The 24,937-nt window shown below is 47.4% G+C and overlaps 1 protein-coding gene across 2 annotated transcripts in view; it reads right to left on the bottom strand.

The window, feature by feature from the left end:
• The window catches only part of LOC137438924 (sterile alpha motif domain-containing protein 9-like), a 69,978-nt gene that overhangs the window by 10,003 nt on the left and 35,038 nt on the right, over positions 1-24,937 (bottom strand). The window contains exons 3-6 of one of the 2 annotated variants that reach the window (XM_078767501.1): positions 19,529-19,659; positions 18,988-19,156; positions 9,285-9,415; positions 8,737-8,914 (exon numbers count right to left, since the gene is read on the bottom strand). In XM_078767501.1, coding sequence (XP_078623627.1) covers positions 8,737-8,914; positions 9,285-9,415; positions 18,988-19,156; positions 19,529-19,659 — 609 coding nt within the window. The remainder of the gene's footprint in view (positions 1-8,736; positions 8,915-9,284; positions 9,416-18,987; positions 19,157-19,528; positions 19,660-24,937) is intronic. The other variant, XM_078767502.1, reaches the window with a different exon arrangement.

The raw sequence follows: 24,937 nt of genomic DNA, 5'->3' as shown, positions 1-24,937 counted from the left end.
TTTCATATCCGAAGCAATGATGGATTCCATGACTTTGCTGATAATTTGGAGAAGGCTGATTGGTCTGTAGTTGCTAGGATCTGTTTTTGCACCTTTTTGTGTGAAGCGGTAATGTTTGCTAATTTCCAAGCAGATGGCAGTTGACCTTGAGCAAAAGAGAGGGTGAAAAGAACAGAGAGAGGGAGTGAAAGAGCGGAAGAACAGGCTTTTAGGACCCGTGGGCTGATGCCGTCAGGTCCAGTTGCAGAATCAGAGTCGAGGGTTGACAGAAACTTTTCCACCTTGTCAGGAGGAAAGAACACAGAGTCCAGGAGCAGCTGGGTACGACTGGGTACGGTGGGTACAGAGAGGGATGGGTTTGGGACACAAGATTTAGAGGCAAACACAGAGTTGAGGCATTCAGCTTTTTCACGTGCGGAGTCAGCCGTGTAGCCGTTTGAGGTGAGGGAGGGGATGGAGGGGGAACAAACACGAGAAACAGATTTGACCAGACGCCACCAGGATTTGGAAGAGGGAGACAGATAAGAGAGTTCGGTCTTGAGAATGGAGAGATAATTTCATGATATTTTTCATGATATTTTTCATGATAATTTCATGATAATTTCATGGAAGATGCCTACATGTTTACCATTGTAGAACAATAGGATTTTTTATGATCAGTCCCCTCGTTTTAGGCAGCCATAAGTATTAGAACAGATTAACTTAAAGTAAATTAAAGTAGTATAATAGTTAGTATTTGGTTGCATATTGCTTGCATGCAATAACTGCATCGAGCCTGTGACCCAATAATATCACCAAACTATTGGTATCTTCCTTTAAGATGTTTTGCCAAGCGATTACTGCAGTCCCTTTTTCAGTTGTTGGTTGTTTTTTGGTGGTTTTCTGACTTCAGTCTCAATCAAATCAAATTTCAGTTGAATTGAAAAGACCTAGAACAAGTCGTGAAAGGACTAAAAGTGTTCAGTTCCATCAAAGTGAAATACAATAAAATTGTCCAAAAAAATATTGTTACGGATCTCGGGGGTCGGCGCTCCCCTTAATCAAGAGGGGGTTAATCCCCTTGTCTTTTTAACTGGCCGACCCGAGTCCTTAGGAGTTATAACGCTCCTTCCGGTCGGTATTGGCTAGGGTTATTGGTCAATGGAGTCCCAAATACCTACTTACCAACCCAACCATAAAGCAGGGAAATAACTCCTGCTCGGACCACAGATACGATGGAAATTGCTTAGCAGTTAGCAATCCGCGACCCGAGCCATTAACAAGGGACTAAACCCGATTTTAGCGGTCGTAATCGTGCCACAGGTATTCAATGGATAGAAAGGACGGATGCGATCGGATTAGGGAAAACCAAGAAAGAACAAGGCAATTTATATACAAACCAAAAAGAAGAGGAAAGGAAAGGATGTACAAAGAAGAAGAAGGAGAGGAAGCAGACACAGGGCAATCTTAAACGGTCTTATTCTATGGGCCCCAGACAAACAGACAGACTCACACGGGGATTGTAGTTGGTGGGGTGGAAGGTCCAGGTAGAGGGTCCGGCGATGAGGTCCGGCTCCAACTCGTACCGTGGTGGTGGTGGATAGCAGGCCGGCAGCGCTCCGCGTGTCGTTGACCGCGAGCGGACCTTACGTATAGCGGGGGGACAGGAATGCCTCGCACGTATGCGTTCCTCAATCGGACTCGTATAAACGCGTCTCCGCCACTGAACGTCCTCAAACCGCCTCTCCAAGATCCATAACAAGATCCAGAGTTCAATACACGTTCAAAGCGAGTTCTCTGCGCAGTCCCAATCCGCTCAAAAGAGTCTTTCTGCGCTGTTCAATACAAGTCCGTCTCCGCTCAAAGTCCATGTTAATCAGTGCCAGCGAGTCCAGTCCAGTCGAGTCCGTAAAAGGGCTTTCGCGTTCGCTTATATCACGCGATCCCGTATCACTCCGCGCTCCACAAAGCCACGCCCGCCAGCGACCTTCCCTCAGCCCTGGTTGGCTGGTCGGGGCTTACTGGCCACGCCTTTGACGGCTTGTTGACAGGCCACACCTTGTCCTTGGCGTCCCGCCCCCTTCTTCCTCGAGCCAGACCGTATGGCTAATGGCGGCGCTTTTAGAGGGAAGCCGCACAATGACCGGAATGGGATTTGGGGGCCTATTCTTATTTAATTGATGCAGCGCAGATTCAACTATTGGAAACACGGCCTTATCTGAAACACATAATAATGAAATAACTAAAGTTCCTATGGTGGCCTATGTGTTGCTTGTGGACTAATTAGGGTGCTACCTTTAATCATTTAATAAGGGGAATATTTACAAGAGATTATTTACAAGTGAAGGTTCTAAAACCGTAACAATATATTATGCATATACAAGACCACTACAAATAATAATCATACAATAAAATCAAACGAGATAATATCGTAAACTAGAACGACACTCTTTGACGTCACGATGTCGACCGATATGCCTCTGCCCACATTATTACATCATGATAATACTTGCACAAAGTTTGCTTTAAATCCATTCAGTTGTTCTCAAGTTATCACATTTTTACCTGACATGACCTCTGACCTTTGACCTCTTGACCCCAAAATTGAATCAGTTCATGTTTACATCATTATACATACCTGCACCAAGTTTTAATTTGAATCCTTTCAGCTGTTCACAAGTTTAGTTGAGACCAAATTAGAGCTTTTCGGTGAAGTACATCATCTCGATGTTTACAGAAAACAAAATGAAACCTTCAAAGAGAAGAACACCTTCCCTTCAGTCAAACATGGAGGAGGTTCAGTGATGTTTTGGGGCTGCTATGCTGCCTCTGGTACTGGGTGCCTTGAATGTGTGCATGGCATCATTAAATCAGGAGATTACCAAGGCATTTTAAAGCGCAATGTTCAACCCAGTGTCAGAAAGCTGGGTCTCCATCCAAGGTCATGGGTCTTGCAGCGGGACAATGACTCCAAACACACCTCAAAAACCATCCAGGAATGGTTCAAGACAAAACGCTGGACTGTTCTGAAGTGGCCAGCAATAAATCCAGATGTGAATCCCATTGAACACATGTGGGGAGATCTGAAAACAGCAGTTGGGAGAAGGTACCCCTCAAATCTGGGAGAACTTGAGCAGTTTGCACAAGAAGAGTGGGCCAAACTGCCATTAGATAGGTAAAGGAAGCTCATCATGGCTAGAGGAAGCGCTTGACTGCAGTTATTTTGTCCAAAGGCCATGCGTGCTGCCCAATAATAAGTCTAGGGTGTCAATAATTTTGTCAATGCCATTTCTTTTTATTTTCTGATTTAAAAGGATATATTAAGCTCTGAATCAAAAACAAAAGTTCTGTAATATTAACAATGCAATAAGGAATTGTGGAGACCAAATACTTTCAACTTATTTTTCATAAAAATTGTGAGGTATTTGAAAAAAGTACACGGGTGCCAATATTTTTGGCAACGACTGTACCAGCTGAATCATGAAAGGAACGGATGGGTTTTTTTTGGTTTTGGTTCACCAAGTCGAGGCTCGTGTAAGAGCTAACACATAGAACGGACAATAAAAGTGGCAGGAGACAAGAGGGGGAGAGAGAGGGAAGCACAACAACAGTGGAGAGCAGGGACATCGGAAGATCTGTGGAAGGGAGAGGGCTTGGGGTGGGGTAGATGGGATAAACAAGATGGACACTACAAGGACTTTCAGGAAAGAAAACGGAATTTGAAGGAGGTGGATTTGGGGTATATTAACGGGGGTAGAAAAGATCAAGGTTTTGAATGGGGGAAGATAAGAGATGGTGATGAATAGCTGTTTTAAAGACCTGGAGGTAGGTGTGGGATTGAAGAGAGTGCGGGAGTTTGTTCCAGAGGAAAGAAAAAAGCACCAGCGAAGTTTGGGAAGAGGGGGGGGGGGGGCAATGCCCCCACCTTAAGTTTTTTTCAGTATTTTATAATTAAGATAAAAACATCCCGTATTTAAACGCGAGTAACAATAATGAACGTAAACTGTATTTTTGATTTCACGTACACTGTAAGTACACTGACGAACATTAATTTGGGAAGTCAGACCTTGCTACCCATTATTAATATAAAACCCTTGCCCAGCCACCCAACCCCCACCCCCACACAAATAAAAAAGTCAAACCGCTTATGGAAAAAAGAGGAATGAAAGAGTGAAGGTGAGCAGAAAGTCCTCTTTTTGGTAGTTTGGTAGTTTTGGTGGCAGATCTTGTGCGTCCTGCAGGAATATTTTAGGGACAGATCACAGGCAGAGCTGGGGGAGCAAGGCCGGAGAGGAGTCGGTGGAAGACAGAAAGACCACCAACCTGCCTGCTTTAAGAGAGAGAAAGACCCTCAATTTATTGTATGGTTATAATTGCTTGTTTTCTCACCACTTCTTGACTTGCTAGCTGCAATTAAACCTGTGTGGTATAAAGAACGTTATCTTGACTTGTCCTGTTCGAGTTTGGGTAACTTATCCTGGGGGTAATTAGCCGAAGCGGTTTATTCCTCTCTGATATAAGACATGGTGCAGCACGTAATGTTGGTTTGTGGGCTAATTCACATCTGTTGCGTGGCTGCTGGCATGGTTCCCCATCTGCTTCAGTGATCTCACAGGTACGGTAAGCTGACACAGGGCATGAGCATCCGGTTAGAGGTGAGTGTTGTGGATGAGGTCTGTGATCTTTTTATAGATGCGGTTGAAGGAACTGCGCTCCAACGCGAGTCGAAAGAATTGACGCGACCAAAGACGGAATTCGTCTGAGTTGCTTTATTGAAACCAAACAGCTCAGGTATTCTGACAAGCCCGTTTATCGGGCAACAATATATATACACATTTATGTCGGGAAGTTTGCCCGGCAAAAGCTATACCGGGCATGCCCGGGTATCAAGGGCGAGCCTTGGAAAGGCGAGTCTGGACCTGCCCGGGCGTGTTTGGCTGCGGCCTGGCAAGTCGAGGCTGGGCGTGCCCGGGTGCTCTGGGCGAGCACTGGAAAGGCGATAGCGGGCATGCCCGGACGCTCTGGGCGAGCCCTGGAAAGGCGATAGCGGGCATGCCCGGACGCTCTGGGCGTGCCCTGGAAAGGCGATAGCGGGCATGCCCGGACGCTCTGGGCGAGCCCTGGAAAGGCGATAGCGGGCATGCCCGGACGCTCTGGGCGAGCCCTGGAAAGGCGAGAGCGGGCATGCCCGGGAAAGACGAGACCGGGCGTGCACGGGAGGTTCGGGCGTGCCCGGGAAGAGTGAGTCGACACGGCGGAGAGGTGGCGCTGCTGGTGGGCCGACCACGGCTCCGTGACCTTAGCCATTGCGTAGACCAACGGCTTGTGGTCGACGAAAGCCGTGAACGGGCGGCCCTCCAGGAGGTGTCGGAAATGGCGAACGGCCAGGATTGCCCGAGCAGCTCGCGGTCGAACGTGCTGTAGTTTAACTCGTTCGGCCGGAGTTGCCGGCTGAAAAAAGCGAGTGGCTGCCAAACCCCGTCCACCCATTGCTCATGGACGGCGCCCACCGCGTAGTTGGAGGCGTCCGTAGTGAGGGCAATGGGCGCGTTGAGCACCGGGTGAGCCAGCAGCATTGCGTCGGCGAGGGCCCGTTTGGCACTGGTGAAGGCCGCGTCCATGGCCGCGGACCAAACAATGTCATGCTTGGCCGGCTTGCCCCGGAGGGCCTCGTAAAGGGGCCGCATGAGCTGAGCAGCGCGGGGCACGAATCGGTGATAAAAATTCACCATGCCGAGGAACTCTTGGAGGGCCTTGATGGAACGGGGACGCGGGAACGTGGTGATGGCCTCGACCTTGGTCGGCAGCGGCACGGCCCCGGTCTTGGTGATGCGGTGGCCCAAAAAGTCAACGGTCGTCGCGCCGAAGTGGCATTTGACCGGGTTGACAATTAAGCCGTGCTCGCTGAGGCGACCGAACAGTGTTCGGAGGTGGAGGAGGTGCTCGGCGCGGGACGTGCTGGCGACGAGGATGTCGTCCAGATAGACGAAAAGGAACGGCAGGTCGCGCAGCACGCCGTCCATCAAGCGCTGGAACGCCTGGGCCGCGTTCTTGAGGCCAAACGGCATCCGCAAAAATTCGAACAGGCCGAACGGCGTGATGACAGCCGTCTTCGGGACGTCGGCCGCCCGGACAGGTACCTGGTGGTAGCCCCATATCAGGTCAATTTTCGAAAAGATGACCCGTCCCGCCAAACGGGCGGAAAAATCCTGAATATGCGGGATCGGGTACCTGTCGGGGGTGGTAGCGTCATTGAGACGGCAGTAGTCGCCACACGGGCGCCATCCACCCCCCGGCTTTGGCACGATGTGCAGTGGCGAGGCCCACGCGCTATCGGAGCGCCGCACGATGCCGAGGTGCTCCAACGCGTCGAATTCGGCCTTTGCCACGGCGAGCTTGGCTGGGTCGAGGCGGCGGGCCCTGGCGTAGTCCGGCGGGCCCGTAGTGGGTATGTGGTGCTCGATCCCGTGCCGCACCACGACGGCCGAAAACGTCGGCCGCGTGAGGGCCGGGAATTCCACGAGCAGGCGAGCGAACTCGTTCGTTGCCGGGAGGGCGCACGCCAGTTCGGTCGGCGCGGAGCTGCTCATTGTGCATGCCAGGGAGCTGAAGGTCTCGCGCAGAGGAAGTCGGCGCCCAGCAAAGCCACGGGGACGCTGGCGGTAACAAAAGTCCATTGAAAGCGCTGGCTGCCGAAGCAGAGGGTGACGACGCGTGGGCCGAAAGTGCGTATGGCCGAGCCATTAGCAGCGACCAAAGAGGGGCCGCAAACTGCGTCCAGCCTGTCCTGCTCGGAGGCAGGTATGACGCTCAGTTGGGCGCCGGTGTCGCACAGGAAACGCCGTCCAGATGCTTTGTCCCGAATAAACAACAAGTTGCCCGAGTGGCCGGCGCTCATGGCTGGGAATGAACGCCGGCCCGGCCGTTTCCCGACCTGCCGAAAGTGCACGGGGGCCGGCACGTCCGAGCCTTGTGTCCGAACCTGGCGTGGTAATAACACCACGCCCGGTCAGGTGGAGGCCCCGGCCGTCGTGTCGGAAGCGGGCGGTGCGGCGTGGCGGCAGCCAGTTGCACCGGCAGTTCGGCCTCCAACCGCGCAGGGCGCTCGGGCGTCGTGGGCGTCGCCTCGGACGGCGGCGGGCTCCAGGTAAACGCGCCGATGTGCTGGCCCGCCGAGGAGATCTTGTCGGCTTCTCTGGCAAGGGCCCAGGGATCTGTGATCATCGTGCTTGCCAGGGCGAGGCGTACCGGGTTAGGCAGCTGACGGAGGAACAGCTCCCGGAACAGGAATGCCGGAGAGTGCTCGCCGAGCAACGAGAGCATATAGTCCATGCGCTCGGACGGGCGCGTGTCGCCGAGCTCGGGCAGGTCAAGCAGGCGCTGTGCGCGTGCTGCCGGTGAGAGGGCGAAAGCGCCGAGGAGGAGCGTCTTCAGCGCGTCGTATTTGTCAGCAGCCGGCGGGTGCTGGAGGAGGCTCAAGGCGCGGGCCACGGTGGTGGAACCGAGCGCCGCCACAACATGGTGGAAGCGGGTGTCGTCCGCGGTGATGCCTCGCAGGGTGAACTGGGAGTCCGCCTGGGCGAACCAAACAGCCGCGTGAGTCTCCCAGAAGGTAGGCAGTTTAAGCGTCACTGCCGTATCCATGTCGGTAGGTCACCAATGAAGGAACTGCGCTCCAACGCGAGTCGAAAGAATTGACGCGACCAAAGACGGAATTCGTCTGAGTTGCTTTATTGAAACCAAACAGCTCAGGTATTCTGACTGGCCCGTTTATCGGGCAACAATATATATACACATTTATGTCGGGAAGTTTGCCCGGCAAAAGCTATACCGGGCATGCCCGGGTATCAAGGGCGAGCCTTGGAAAGGCGAGTCTGGACCTGGCCGGGCGTGTTTGGCTGCGGCCTGGCAAGTCGAGGCTGGGCGTGCCCGGGCGCTCTGGGCGAGCACTGGAAAGGCGATAGCGGGCATGCCCGGACGCTCTGGGCGAGCCCTGGAAAGGCGATAGCGGGCATGCCCGGACGCTCTGGGCGTGCCCTGGAAAGGCGATAGCGGGCATGCCCGGACGCTCTGGGCGAGCCCTGGAAAGGCGATAGCGGGCATGCCCGGATGCTCTGGGCGAGCCCTGGAAAGGCGAGAGCGGGCATGCCCGGGAAAGACGAGACCGGGCGTGCCCGGGAGGTTCGGGCGTGCCCGGGAACAGTGAGTCCGGGCATGCCCGGGAGAGGCGCGTCTGGCCGTGTTCTGGCCGGTGCAAGGCGATTATGTACATCCAGCGGTAACCGCTACACGGTGGCCTTTTAGAGTTATCTGTGACCACATCCATCACAATATAAACTTGAACGGCACTCGGTATAGCGCATACCTCTGCCAGACTGAACAGTTTATGTTTTGTATCCCACTGATAGGCCAGATCTGGAACCGGAACTGAACCAAACTCTAATCGGCTTATCACCTACCCTGGTCATCCACCAAGTTTTGTCAAAACCCATCCACAACTTATTGAGATATCATGCTATATAATGTTTTTCACCCATCTCTCAAGAGTGAAGGATCACTTCAAATATTGTCGTATCTGGATCCAGATCTTCCCAAAAATCTGATCAATTCGTCTTTGTCACATACCCACCCAACTTGTCCACCAAATTTCATCCGAATCCGTCCATAACTTTTTGAGATATCCTGCTCACAGACAAACAGACTGGGATGAAAACATATCCTCTGGCCACCTTCGATAATAACAGTAAATCTAAATACCTGTGCTCGCCGACATTGTCGAGTTGCTGCTTGTGGTGTGTTTCAGATGTTGGGGGACAGGCTCGCTGAGCGTCGTCTTGTCAAGGATTTCTTGAGCTGCCATGTGCTGTGCTTTCTCAATAATGTGTGTTGTTTTCTCGCAGCATTGCTCACCTAGCACCAGCTGCACTGTGAAGAGCTACATCAGGGAAGACGACAATAAAGAGTGTTATTAAGGGGGTAAAGCAAATGGATGCCAGGCCATAAAATGGACCGTTAGATGCATTGAAATACAGAGTGGCCCAAAAGGTATTACATGAGATACGAATTTATAATATCATGAAAATATTTGCACATGAGAACATGGAGCTAACTTGGCCAGCAACTTAAAAACAAAATGAAAAAAATGACGACAATGATTGCTCCAAAAAAAAAATTGAAACAATCCGCAACTGGAACAAAATAATCGACGACACATTTTCTGAGTAAACTGTTTTGAGGCACCATATATTTATTTATAAAGGACTTTCAATTCATATGGATCAAGGGGGCCAACTTTCATTGCTGACCTTGGTATGAGGAGGACCCTCTTCCTTGATGACCTTGTACTGTGGCTTCAGATTGTTGAAATCAGCAAATTCGTTCAGCGGACTCATTGGTGTCTTCTCCTTGAGGTCAGCCTGGCTCTCTGGCAAATAACCTGTTGACAAGGCCCACGAGTCTTAAGGCTAGATGGAATTCGTGCAGGCCTACCCATTTGTTTTAAACCCCAGTGCCATATAGAATACTAGAGTTTGTGAAGTTAACAACAGGCACCATGTTGCTAAGTGTGTGAATTACGATCTCCTGGCATGTACCTTTGAGACCTTAAGGACTTTTAGATCCCTTAGACGTTAAAGAGCTTGTATTTTAGACCTTAGACGTTAGACCCTTTGAACTCTCAGACCCCTTACACCCTTTGGATCTTTACAAACCTTTGACTGTGGACCTTTCAGATATTTAGACTTTTTAGTCCTTTACAGACCATTGACGTTAGCCCCTCAGACCTTTCACATTTTAGACACCCTGAACCTATCGATCCTTTAACGGCCTCACGACCCTTTATACACCTTACACCCTCAAGACCCCATTAGACCCTTTGCCATGAGCCTAGCATTTTAATAACTTCGGATGAACTCTTTGAATGCACCAGGTATGACAAGTCACAGACAAGGTTTCTTAAAACTCGGCGTTTGCCTTTACCGAGATGGAACGTCACCATAACATGTCACATTCAGTGATGTTTCATGGTTTCTATAATCGTAGTAAATGTAAAATACATTTATAATAGAAGAGATTTTCCATTATAAGTGGGACAGGGGTGGAGGAGGGTGGGGGACTATAGTAGTTCAGCTAACTCACTAGGAAGTATCACTTTTTGAAACACCCTGTAAACCTGAGGGTCACCACTACTCCAGGACCGTTCTTGATATGTCTTGTTACCAGGTGGGGCACAGAATGACGATGTGATGAAATACACTACAGTAGCCGCCAAACTATGGTGGCAATTCCAGAAGATCTCGGGTAAAGACCGTTTTACCACAGCAGGTCTGGCCAGATATGTGGGCAGAGTGTGGGGCACGTGTAAGCGCAGGCGGATCAATGTGAATAGATTGCCTGCTTGTAGCAGCCATCTATGTTGAGCTGGGCAATCATAATTACGTACAGGTATAGGTTCGATGTGCCCGCGCTCTCTGAAGTCTTTGTGATCTCGATGGTAGACCCTTCAGTGGTGTTCTCAAGCCGCCGCCTGCTGCTGTGCAACTCATCATCATAAGTTGAGCATGGGTCCTGCCATAGCGGGTACCTGGTGGTCAGATACTCCCCAAGAGTTACATCTGCAATGTTAAAGCAATTTTCCACCATTGCGGCCTGGGGATGGTGTTCTTTGTGCACCATTTCGGCAAGGTACTTTTTTGCCTCATCCCATTGCGGGTAGGTGTGCATGCCTTGGCTGTTCAGCTGGTTGGAGACTCCCTCAATGATCACCTCCACCTTGGTGATTTTAAAGTTGTAGAAGTCCTCAGTGTCTCTGTCATAGGCTTTATTTTCTTTGGAGTCTTCAAACAGCATCAGTATACCTTGCATGCTGCGTGCCGGGGTATTCAGGTTGATGTCCTTTCTTCACGGTCATCTTACGGTGGCGAAGGACTCTGTCGTATAAGATTGCAAGCCGGCTGGTGTACTGACTGCGAATTATCTTCGCCAGCTCTGGATGCATCATCATATCGTACTCGAGCGAGATGTTCTCGAGGTTGTAGCTTACTTCCGGCGTGCTATCAATCAGAATCACGCATAAATAGTCATTAAACGTGAGCTCCTACTCGAGTCTGTCTCTCCAGGCCACCTGTAGAACAACATGCGGGTCTCCAGCAGTTCAAAGTCCAGCGGGATATAAAAACGGTTGCCGGAGGCAGCTGCGATAGCTTTATCCTGCTTCTTTTCGGATTTGTTACCAGCTGCCATTCTATGTCTGTTTGCATTTCAGTCTTTGCTTGTGTCAGTGTTTGGTAGGCTGCGTTTTTGTGCTTGCAGGATGTTTTCCAAAAGTCGCAGTTGCATTGAAAGACACCAGAGTCATCTATATTCTATACTCATCACTAGACTACGGATTTTTATGTTAAGAAAATAGGCCTTTTATGTTTTGAAAAGCGGATTTTTTTTTTTTTTTACGTGAAAAAATCCCGAAATATTTTTTTCCCCCGTTTATTTTTATTTTTATTATTACCAAGTTTTTCAGAAATCAGTCAAAAAAAGAACAAAAAATGGTAAGCTTTTTCCTGCACAACATTAAGCACTCTGGGCTAGTAAACAGGTAAAAAAATGACGTTCAGGTACCTTTATTGCAACCGCATTGTTTGATAAGTAGAGGACAAGAAGAAATTGACAAGACCCTTTTAGGAACGGTTAAAGTAGGTGTTTGAAATCATTATCTTGGTAATGTTCTCCTTGGTGAGGCGGTATCGGCGGTCGGTGAGGACGTTTCTGTAGACGGAGAAGGACCTTTCCACGTCGACGCTGACGATGGGGCAGTACCTCAAGAGGGGGATGTCGGCAAGCTTGACTCCAGCCGGCACACCAACCTCAGATCCGTGCTGATCTCCATCCAGGATCAAAGCCACTGTCCTCAGCACACCAATGTCGGGATTGCGCTGCAGCACCGCCTTGAACTTTGTGAGCAGGATCTCCTTACGGCAGCCTCAGATCTTTTCGAGCTCCTCCTTGGCCTGATCAAGGAGCTGGAAGGCCTTGGCCAGCTCCATGCCGGCCTCCTCCAGCTGCTTAAGGATCTTCGGGATGAACGACACGTGGGCATTTAAGAAGACCAAACTGAGCTTGATGTCCACCTTTCCGAACAGGTCCTTGGCACTCCGGATTGCCATCGCGTCATCGTTCAGCTGGTCCACAATGTCCTTGACGGCCTCGAAGTGCTCGGCGTAAAACACCGCGGCGTCGATCCACGTCCCCCACCGAGTCAGAATGGGCTCCGGGGGGGAGAGAAAGATTGGGCTGCTGCTCCTTCCAAAAGACAACACGCGACGGGGCTTTGACGAACACCTTCTTCGTCGTGGCAATCAGGTCGTTGACGTCCTTGAACATTTCTCGGACTGTCTCGCAGACACGGTGGAGCGCGTGGGCAACGCAAGTCACATGCAGCAAGTCCGGGAAGAGTTCCTTCAGGGCATGGCCGGCCTTGATCATATAGGCCGCGGCGTCGCTGACGAGGACCTTGAGGCACTCCGGCTTGAAATCAGGCCAAAGATAGCGCAGCGTGTCGTTGACTGCGCGCACGATCTCCCCAGAGTTGGTCTTCTCCAGAAACATGCACTGGACGAGGTGGGGACGAAAGTACCCCTCCTTGGACAAGCGTCCCGCGATGATGTTGGCCACATATCGACCTGCCGAATCGGTCGTCTCGTCGACGGACAGCCAGATGGGCTGCTGTCCGAGGTCGGCACGGATCCCCGCCAAGGCCTCGTCGTAGCACTTGTCGAGGTAGTGCTTTCGAATCCAGCTTTCATCGGGGATCTGGAGAGTGATGTGCTTCTCCAGGAACGACCAGAGGGCAGGGTTTTCCAATTTCGACCATGGGATGCCAGCGGCCAGCATGGCCTGGCACAGCTCCTGAGCCACGACGTCGCACTTGTGCCTCTTTCCGCCACCAAAGTCCTCCATGGTGGCTTGCGTGACCGTCCTCTTCTTCTTCAAGCCCAAGTTGTTCTTGTGGCGTCTCCTCGGACATGTTGGGCCAGCTCAGACTTCTGCTTCGCCCGGAAAGTCTTTTCACAAGCTCGACAGAAAGCCGTGTCACTCGACACGTACTTGAAGGTGGCCCCATCGCCGCCAGCGTTGAATTCCTTCAGCCACTTGTCATGAAGAGCAGCACTCATCTTGATAGGAGACTTGTTCACACTTTGTGTACACTCTCTCACTGTAGTACACCGCCTCACTGCTGTACACGCTGGGGACGCAACGCACGCAAGTGGACGCAACGTTTTGTTTTTGAGATCGATCGCAGTTAAACATTTCGAAAAATTCCCTAATCTTTTTTTAGCATTGCCAGACATTTTCGACCAAAAAGGGCATTTTATTTTATTTTTCCCGAAAAAGGGCGAAATATTTGTTTTTCTCCGAAAATAGCAAAGAAAATTTTTGCGCGCAAAAAGCCGTTTTATGTGAAAAAATATTTTTTATTTTTTCACATAAAAATCCGATGTGCACTCATCACCTCATTGCCGCTAATCCTGATTGTGGTCTTTTTCACAATCGCACGGCCTAGGTTCTGGACCATGGTGTGGGTGTCTCTTTCACCGGACATCGGCTGGGTGATTCTGAAGGCTAGACGTACTGTTCCTGGGACGATCATATTGTACTCTCCAAGATTTGGAAATTGTACCTGCATCATCTGAATCAGATCGATTGTCGAGGGATTGTTGGTGCCAACCACACTTTGCTGAATGCCCTTAATCTCCCAAGGGGGTCGTAGCTGGCGGTAAGGGTTATGTTTGTGTCCATATTGTGAAGAAGGCATTGTGCTGTTCCTATGAAAGCACTTCTCGTAATTAAATGCTCTGTGGTATTTGTTCAATACCACTGTTGTTTCAACCTTATTGCAATGCACAACAGTGTGACAATGGCAGAAGGAGGGATTGTTTAGATATGGGGTCCAACCAAGCAGGGTGGGAGAGCGATAAAGGGAGAAAGATAGGGAGAGAGTGGGGGAGGAGAAGGGAAGATGGGGTGGGGGTGTTGTGGGGAGAGCTGAATCAAGAAACCCGCTCCCTCATGGAAGCTGTGCATAACTACGACGCCGCACAGGCAGCCAGGAGGGATACCCCTCCCACGTGGAAGGACGACTGCAGATTAGAGGTGGATAAAGATGGCTAATTGCGGTTCAAGGCCCTTCAAGATTATGATATCTTTGCCGGGAACACTAAAAATCTCTAGCGCTGTTGACAATAACCTGTCGGAAATGTGGCAGAGCTATCCGCGATCAGCTAGGGTTCATCGACTGGAAACCAAAATATAAACTGTCCCGCAATGTCCTCCCTCACTCGATACATCGAACCTCGATACACCTGAGCTCCTCACCACATACAAGGCTTTCATCCGCAGCTCAATGGAATACTGTTCACCCCTATGGGCTGCTGCTCCTGCCTCACACCTTGCTCGGCTTCAAGCTGTTGAAACCAAAGCTTTCAGAATCATTGGAATCTCCCACGATGAAGCTATCTCCGAGGGTCTTTCACTCACTCACCGCAGGCAGGTAGGTGGACTTTCTGTCTTCTACCGTCTCCTCTCCGGCCTTGCTCCCCCAGCTCTCTCTGTGCTCTGTGCCCCAAATATTCCTACAGGTCGCACAAGATCTGCCAGCAACCCTCTGATGGTTAAACTGCCGAAATCTCGGCTCTCTGCTCACCTTCACTCTTTCATTCCTCTTTTCTCCCGCCTGTGGAACAAACTCCCACACTCCCTTGAATCCCTCTCCTCCCTCCAGGTCTTTAAAACAGCTGTTCACCACCATCTCTTATCTTCCCCCATCCAAAACCTTGATCTTTTCTACCCCCACTAATTCACCCCAGATCCACCTTGTTTGAAATTCCAACTTCTTTCCTGGAAGTCCTGGCAGTGTCCATATGTTTTATACCTCTCCCACCCCCCCCCCCCCCATTCCCATGCCTCCCCCCCCAAAGCCCTCTCCCTCCCACAGATCTCTTGATGTCTCCATGTCTCTCGGTCCCTGCTCTCAAATGTTGTGTTTGTGTCCTTCCCCCTCTCTCCCCATCTTGTCTGCCGCTCCCGATGTTATTTGTTTTATGTGTCGGCTTGTCTTTCTGTGTGATTAATGTTCGCTCTTTCACCAGCCTCGATCTTGTATACAAAAAAAAACCCCAAAAAACCTGGATACCTAAGAGATCAGAGATCTTGCAGGGCTTGACAAAGCCATGTGAGCACAGCAGGGAGAGATTATCAACAACCAAGCGAGGCTCTTGGAGATAGTGGCGGGGATCTCAAAGTTAGATGGCGACATCACCCAGAATTAAAGAAAGCTGGAGGGAGTAGTACATTGCCTCAAAGGTCAGATAAGGCATTGAGGCACATCTGCGAGACTTTGAGAGGCAGCGGCAAGAACTCAAAAATGAAAGCGCTCCCCAATTGGAGGCTGCCTCTACTAACAGCGGGAACCTTCACTCCCAAATCTCTCGGATCCCTGACACAATCAACAGGATCATGCATGAGGACACCACACTTGGATAGCTCCTCCGCACCCTATTTCAGGAGCAGGGTATTACAATTGTGAGCATTTTGACCTCACTTGGGTTTATCGTCTCAACCATGGTGCTCTCACTCACAGGTGGTGATGGTGGAGGAATACCAATGCCCCCACCTTAATTTTTTCAGCAGTTTACAATTAAGACAAAAGCATCCCGTATTTAAACGTGAGTAACAATAATGAACATAAACTGTATTTGTGATTTCACGTGCACTGCAACTACACTAACAAATGGTAATTTTGGAAGTCAGACATTGCTACCCATTATTAATATTAAGCCCTTACCCCCTACCCCCCCCCCCCCCACCCCACCAAATAGGAAAGTGAAACCGCGAAATAGAAAAGTGAAAAAAAGAGAAATGAAAGAGTGAAGGTGAGCAGAGAGTCTTGATTTTGGCAGTTTCACCATAAGAGGTTTGCTGACAGCTCTTATGCGTCTTGTAGAAAAATTTGAGGGACAGAGCACAGACAGAGCTGGGGGAGCTACGCCGGAGAGGAGTCCATAGAAGACAGAAAGATCACCAACCTGCCTGCGGTGAGCGAGTGACAGACCCTCAATTTATTGTATGGTTATTATTCCTTGTTTTCTCACCACTTCTTGTCTTGTTAGCTGCAATTAAACCTGTGTGGTATAAAGAACAGTGTCTTGACTTGTCCTGTTCGGGTTTGGGTAATTTATCCTGGTAGACTAGACGGATTTATGGGAAAAGGCCATGTATAAGCTTGTAGGTGCATTTTTGGGTAAAAGTTGGGAACCTCACTTTTTAACATAATTAGGGTATGCTGAATTCGATTAACCTGGTTCCCAAGCCAAATTTAGAATTTTTGAATATTGAGTTTTTGAGTTTTGAATTTCCCATTTCCCACGTGCACAATGTGAACATCTTTGGATGATGTCAGGTACATCAAAGAAACGGCGTTATACACCAATTGATGCTGTTTTAAACAATCTACCGAGAAGTTTGTCCACAGCACTGCTACCATTTCACGCATTAACTGGGTGTGACACCACCTCCTATTTTGCAAATCACACCAAACGAACATCATGGAAAGTCTTCAAAGAGCACCATAAACTGCTGAGGAATTTGGGCATTTGTGAAGTCACAGAGGAGACAATCAAATCTGCAGAAGCGTTCGTCTGCAGAATATACAATGTGCACAGAACAACCTCTGTTGATTCAGCACGACATATGTTGTTCTCCAAGACTGGTAAACCAGAAGCAATGTCACCGACAAGTGATGCTCTTCATTTCCATTTGATGCGAGTACACTATCAAGCCATGGTATGGAGAAATGCTCATTGTGCCATACCTGACCTTCCTGCACCTGTGTAAATGGGATGGAAACGTGGTGATTCAGGACTAGAGCCTATTCTGATGTCACCGAGTCCAATCCCAGAAAGTTGCCTCGAGATGATTTGTTGTGCATGCCAGAAGCAATGCAAGACTCGATGCTGCAAATGTCGCTATTCAGAGTTGAGGTGCACATCAATGTGTGCCTGTCAGCAACAGATTGATGATCAGACCTCTTGTATGAATTTGATGTAGTTTGGCAAAACAACATGTGTGACATTCCTGAATGTTTGTGCTTCATAGCCATGTGTACTTAATTTTAGAATAAATGGTTGTCGGAAACATTGTCTTATTAAAAACATTTCCCATTTTAAAGTGTCCAATTTCAATATCGGTTTGAATGTCTCTTTCAATATGTCGCCAACCATAATATAGACTCGACGGATTTATGAAAAAAGGCCATGTATAAGCTTCTCGGTGCATTTTGGAGTAAACGTAAAGTTAAGTGAAAGAGCTGCATGTATATACATGATATATAAATGCTTGTTCAAAGAAATTGTCCAAAAATGGCAATTTGGCGGTGTAGAAGTAGGACATCTACATGGATTAATTAATTAATACTATCTTGAATTAATTGTAGTTCTTGCAGGAAAATCACAGAAAGTTTGTATAAAATGTCTGAACCATTCCATCTCTTTATACATATGGAAAATGTATTCCTTGAGCTGAATAATGAGTAATGCTGTATTGGGAATTGTGAGGTGGAAAGAATATGTGGTCGAACCGAATTCTTTTTCAGCAATGCTTGTATGAAATCAGATATACATTCTTCAGGCTGACAGAAATCCAAAGGGAGTACTGCAGTGAGAATCATGTTAAAGAAGTAATGTTTGCTCAGGGAGACCCGAAAGGAACCTTTTTTCTACAAAACATCTGTGCGCAATTCTCTCAAAGCATACCTACGAGTTCCCATGGTTTGCAGGAGCAAAGCCAGATGGAACCATAATGTGTGCAAACCCCCATCTTTCCCTTGAGAGGGACTTCCAAGGACTTTTACATGCATAAAAGGAAGTCGGAAAGCTGGGAGGTGGAGATGACGACTGACCTGCTCTACCGTTATGCTGTGCAATTCTATGTTGTAACCAAGTGAACTCTGTGACATTTTGTATGTAATCTGTGCTTATTAAACCGAGATTTCTTCTTCCTAATGATACTTAATAAATTCTCCGAAAACCAACCGATTGGTGGACATTGATGAGACCAGCACACCTCTCTTCTTCCGCACCTCATCTCTCTCCAAATAATCCCTCTTTGACAGTGGCCATTTTGTTTATGCTAATAAGAAGGTCAAAAACTCAAATTTGGCTTGGAAACCTTGTTAATCGAATTCAGCATACCTTAATTTTGTTAAAAAGTAAGGTTCCCAACTTTTACCCCAAAATGCACCTAACATTCACATTTCTCAGAGATCCGTCTGGTCTATGGGGGTAATTAGGCGAAGCGGTTTATTCCTCTCTCATATAAGACATGGTGCAGCACGTAATGTTGGTTTGTGGCCTAATTCACATCTGTTGCGTGGCTGCCGGCATGGTTCCCCATCTGCTTCAGTCATCTCACAGGTACGGTAAGCTGACACAAGGCATGAGCATCCGGTTAGAGGTGAGTGTTGTGGATGGCGTCTGTGAACTTTTTATAGATGCGGTGGCCTCTTAGAGTTATCCGTGATGACATCCATCACAATATAAACTTGAACGGCACTCGGTATAGCGCATACCTCTGCCAGACTGAACAGTTTATGTTTTATATCCCACTGATAGGCCAGATCTGGAACCAGAACTGAACCAAACTCTAATCGGCTTGTCACATACTCTGGTCATCCACTAAGTTTTGTCAAAACCTATCCACAACTTATTGAGATATCATGCTATATATTGTTTTTCACCCATCTCTCAAGAGTGAAGGATCACTTCAAATATTGTCGTATCTGCATCCAGATCTTCACCAAAATCTGATCAATTCGTCTTTGTCACATACCCACCCAACTTGTCCACCAAATTTCATCCGAATCCGTCCATAACTTTTTGAGATATCCTGCTCACAGACAAACAGACTGGGATGAAAACATATCCTCTGTCCACCTTCAATGATAACATGAAATCTAAATACCTGTGCTCGCCGAGTTGCTGCTTGTGGTGTGCTTCAGATGACGGGGGACAGGCTTGCTGAGCGTCGTCTTGTCAAGGATTTCTTGAGCTGCCATGTGCTGCGCTTTCTTAATCGTGTATGTTGTTACCTCGCAGCATTGCTCACCTAGCACCAGCTGCACTGTGAAGAGCTACATCAGGGAAGACGACAATAAAGTGTGTTATCAAAGGGGGTAAAGCAAATGGATGCCAGGCCATGAAATGGACCGTTGATGCATTGCAGTACAGAGTGGCCCAAAAGGTATTACATGAGATACGAATTTATAATATGAAAATATTTGCACATGAGACAACATGAAGATAAACTTGGCCAGCAACATAAAAACAAAATGAAATAAATTACCACAATGACTGCTTCAAAAAAAAAATAATGAAACAATATGCAACTGGACCAAAATAATATATGACACATTTTCTCAGTAAACTGTTTTGAGGCACCATATATTTATTTATAAAGGACTTTCAATTCATATGGATCAAGGGGGCCAACTTTCATTGCTGACCTTGGCATGAGGAGGACCCTCTTCCTTGATGACCTTGTACTGTGGCTTCAGATTGTTGAAATGAGCAAGTTCGTTCAGCAGACTCATTGGTGTCTTCTCCTTGAGGTCAGCCTGGCTCTCTGGCAAATAACCTGTTGACAAGGCCCACGAGTCTTAAGGCTAGATGAAATTCATGCAGGCCTACCCATTTGTTTTAAACCCCAGTGCCATATAGAATACTAGAGTTTGTGAACTTAACAACAGGCACCATGTTGTTACGTGCATGAATTACGATCTCTTTGAATATACCTTTGAGACCTTAAGTCTCAAACTTTTAGATCCCTAAGACGTTACATACCTTGTATTTTAGACCCTTTGAACTCTCAGACCCCTTACACCCTTTGGATCTTTACAAACCTTTGACTGTCGACCCTTCAGACATTTAGACTTTTTAGACCTTTGCAGACCATTGACGATAGCCCCTCAGACCCTACATATTTTACACATCCTGAACCTTTCGATCCTTTAACCCCTCATGACCCTTTAGACACCTTACACCCTCAAGACCCCAATAGACCCTTTGCCATGAGCCTAGCATTTTAATAACTTCGGATGAACTCTTTGAATGCACCAGGTATGACAAGTACACGGACAAGGTTTCTTAAAACTCGGCGTTTGCCTTTACCGAGATGGAACGTCACCATAGCATGTCACATTCAGTGATGTTTCATGGTTTCTATAATAGTAATATTGCTTTCATGCATGTAATGTATGATCTACTCATTACCTCCGCCACCAAAGGTGGATGGATGTTATGTTTTCACCGATATCTGTTTGTCTCTTTGTCTGTTTGTGAACAAAATATCTCAAAAATTTGTGGTCGGATTGGGATGAAACTTGGTGGATAGGTTGTGTGTGTGACAAGGACGAATCGATTAAATTTTGGTGAAGATCTGAATATGGATTTGGACATGAGAATTATTGAAATTTTAACTGATTCTTCACCAATGAGTGATATGGCCAACCAGGCGGAGGTATGCTCTCTACTGAGTGCCGTTCTAGTTTACTTATTAAGTGATTCTTCACCATTGAGAGTTTGGGTGAAAAGCAATTATACAACATGATATTTTATAAACTTGTGGACCAGTTATCACTAAACTTGGTGGATGTGTTAGTTGGGTGACAATAATAAGCCGATTCGATTTTGGTTCAGGTCCGAATCCAGATCCGGCCTATCAGTGGATACAAAACATAAACTGTTCATCCTGGCGAAGGTATGTGCTCTATCGAGTGCCGTTCTAGTTATTCTGTGTGATCCCATATATGTAATAATATGTAATTTTACATGACATATGCATGTAATGTATGATCCACTCATGATTCTGAGTGGTTCCATGTATGTAATAACTGCACATCGGATTTTTATGTGAAAAAAAAAAAAACATTTTTCACATAAAACGGCTTTTTTGCGCGCAAAAAAATTATTTTGCTATTTTCGGAGAAAAAAAAAATTTCGCCCTTTTTTGGGAAAAATAAAATAAAATGCCCTTTTTGGTCGAAAATGTCTGGCAACGCTAAAAAACAATTCTCACGGCCGTCCTGCAGCCTCACATGAGCATACTCTGGATTTGCCTCTAGAATTTCCACGCGGCGACCAACGGCTCGTATTTACTCTGTCTGATCGCTCTTTTGAGAAGAACCAGACTGGGCCTGGCCAACCAAGAGGGCAACACTCGCTCGATAGCAATACGTTGCCTAAAGTGAAACATTGTTTCATGTGGAGTTTCATTCATAGTGGTACACAATAACGACCGGATTGGGTGCAGTGCATCAGGCAGTACACGTTCCCACCACTGTGAAGGTAAATCACGCGACTTCAGGCTGATAGACACGGTTCTCCAGATAATCCCGTTATAATGTCCCACCAAGCCATTGCCTTGAGGATTGGTTGAGGATTGCCTTGAGGATTGCCCAATTCCGTGGTATGGCTCGTGGTGACACCTCGATCCTGGAGAAACTGTTTTATCTCTCGAGACAGAAAAGCCGTACCTTTCTCGGAGTGAATGAAAGCAGGATATCCAAACATTAAGAACAATTGCCGCAAACATTCAATAACTGTGGCAGAAGACATGTCTGCACATGTAAAAGCAAATGGAAAGCTGGAGTACTCATCAACAACAGTAAGAATATATCAGCGCCCCCTGCTGCTGGCAACGGACCCTTGAAATCAACGGTCAAACACTCCCACGGCCGTCCGGCATGAATCAGCGTCCCCATAGACAGCTTATAAAAACTCAGTTTTACTTTGGCACACATGGAGAATGCCTTGCAAAGACGTCTGACGTCATCTATGGAAAAAGGCAAATTCCTGCTTTGCACGAAATGAGCCAATCGAGTCACCCCAGGGTGACAGAGCGAATTATGAATATCCCATAAATCACCGGTGGTCATTCCGAGAAGACAGGACGAGACAGTGTATCGGCAGCCAGATTATCTCATCCCGGCCTGTAAATGATGTTGAAACTGAAGTCAGTTAATTGTACACGCTGACGCGATTTTTCTCATTTTTAATCTTCTACGTATGACGTCCGTCATAAATGAACGCGACGGACTGTTGGTCCGTAATTAACTGGAAATGTTTTCCGAGAAGGAAATGGCACCACCATGTGACGGCTTCCACGATCGCGTAAGCTTCCTTCTCGATAGTGGAATGACGTCTTTCAGTTGTTCCCTGGTTAAAATGTCATCCATCACCCGTTGGAAACATGAACCCCATTTGTGACACTGAAGGGAATTGTACAAAACTGATACAGCCTTTGACAAGCTTCGAAAGTGGTGTAAGGTTGATCACCCTCCCTGATTGGTATCTGGTGGTATGCACTTCAGAGGTCCAAGGTACTGAATACCTGGTTGGTAGATACTTCTCTGACCATGTCATTCATCTTTGGGAGAGAGTAGGCTTCAAGTTGGGTGAAGCGATTGATTGTCTGGGTCGAGACCCGTCGAGACGTCAGAAATCGAGACCTCGTTGAAATCGAGACTTGAATAGTCAAGTCGAGACCTCGTTTCCAGATATGAGACTTTATTGAAATCTATCTCCACATACCCTATATGCACAGAACAACAAATGATATCAGAACAACAGCACAGATTCTACTAGCATATCATTGTCAATAAGCAAGAGGATCATTCATTCCCCGTCATACCTTTCTTGAGCGTTCGCTCACAAAAGACAGATACGAAACCAAAAACTCCTCCTTTCTCGTACAACCTGTTATATTCCCTTCTCAAGGCTATTCCATTCGAATCCTCTTCTTCATATTTTATCACAAGGGGGATGTAGATAACCCCCATAAGAAAGGGGAGCGTCATAGAGAGGTACGTCAGCTTGATGATGAGGTCACAGCTAGCCTTAGGGCTAATGCCTCCAACCAGAAGACCAAAACGAATCCAATAAAGCGTCTGCTCACCCATCGGAGGATCGAAAAATTAGCCCATCGGCGTGAACCCCTTGCTCATACAATCACTCGAGAAGGACCTCAGATCTTGAAGTCACGACTGAAAGAGGAAAGGGAACCCCTCACTTGTCTGGCCATAAAAACAGTGCAAAACCTTGACCCGGCTCGCGACTACAGTTTATATGTAGATCATGCGAGCCAGCTGTTCACCGATGGCCGATATTTAAAGAAAGGTAGCTACATTGCTCTTGATGAAATTTCCGAAGAAGCCAACTAGGTATTAGGAGGAACACCACATATTGAGGTTGAACTGATCAGCCGGGGTCCTGCTCAAATGGCTGATGGTTCTATATATTGGTTTTCTTACAGACGGGACAAGATGTGAGTCGCACTGGACATGATGTATGAAGCGCTTGAAATGCTAAACGTTATTTACAGTGGTGGGGAAGGCAACCAATGAAACAATGGATGTTGTGAGTGAGGAGGAAGGATGCTCTTAGCATAAGATCAAAGCTTGTTGTTATTAGCGACCAAGTCACAGCAGGGTCCTTGCATGGAATTTATGAACAAATGTGTAAGATGGGAAAAAGAGTATGTAGTCCATGAACACTATAAACTTTGGCCCTTGCCTTCCAAAAACAGTGAACCCGGTCCAATGAAGATCCCAGAAGGGGGTGGTGATCCACAGCTTGCCAATTGCGTTGTACAACGCGTTGCCGATCACTTTCAGAGTAGAATCACTAAATGCCCGGCTGGCCTGATGCAGTTTGATGTAAAGGTGGCCAGCAAGGATTGTACCAAGGAGGATGTATTTACCCTGGTAAGAGCCCTCAAAACCAAACTGATGGTAGCTGGGGTATACCATGTGGGATTCTAAGAACAATGGTGGTTATTTACGCATCATTATTCCATGTCACACCAATTATGCATGTGCTGAGCTGCCAATGGACCCACCTGCGATCGAAGACACAGTCATCATTAATATGCACAGTCATCAATAACACTGAGCAACAAAAAACAAAAACTTTTCGTCTGCTATTAAGGGAAATGCAGGTGTTCTTGGCTAAATCTGGGCCGCTGATTTCACATCTACAGTCAGAATTTAGCCAGCACGTCAGGTTTTCAAAATATGTATATGTATTAATGATACTTGGCATGCCATATTAGATACTTCATTATTGCAGATCGCCACATTGTACATCTAATATCAGTGCTTAGTAATTAATTTCACGTCATATTTAGATAACAATGATTGATCTCTGTGTATAATGTGCTGTATAATCTGTGTATAATCTGTTATACACAGATGTGTCTGCCAGACAAGTGAGGGGTTCCCTTTCCTCTTTCAGTCATGACTTCAAGATCTGAGGTCCTTCTCGAGTGATTGGATGAGCAAGGGGTTCACGCCGATGGGCTAATTTTTCGATCCTCCGATGGGTGAGGAGACGCTTTATAAGTCTGTCTCTGTGTATAATCAAGAACATGAACAGGTTGCAGAAAAAGAAGTTAATAAAACATTGGAACATGTAATATTAGGAAGGGTGTAAACTTGAAAGGGAAATCTGCCCCCATTGTGAGTGATTCCAAAACAACACTTCAAGTTTACACTATTCCTTGCAATATAGTCAGTGTAGGCCAAACTGTTCAGACTTGTTCAGAAGTGTATGAGACACCTGCTCTTGCGCTTGTGTGTGGAATTGGTCTCTCGTAGTAGGAACGAGCAGTAATCACCCATCATGTTTGGGTTGAATCGGCCTTGATACCTCGTTTCCATGACCAAAATGTCTTGGTGGAACCTTTCGCCATGCTCAGTCTACCTCACCCAGATTAGGTGGGAAGAAATCAAGATGAGAATGCAAGAAATGCATTTTAAGAGACATCCTGCAGCCCATTCGCTGATAGGCCTTTAGCATGTTGTCCACTAATTCAGCATACTGTTCAGCTCTGTGGTTCCCAAGAAAGTTCTGCACAA

Source organism: Myxine glutinosa, chromosome 13, assembly GCF_964187855.1.
Source record: "Myxine glutinosa chromosome 13, kmMyxGlut1.1, whole genome shotgun sequence".
NCBI lineage: Eukaryota > Metazoa > Chordata > Myxini > Myxiniformes > Myxinidae > Myxine > Myxine glutinosa.
Note: the sequence above shows the minus strand (reverse complement) of the source record. Positions and strands in the feature narration are given on the sequence as shown.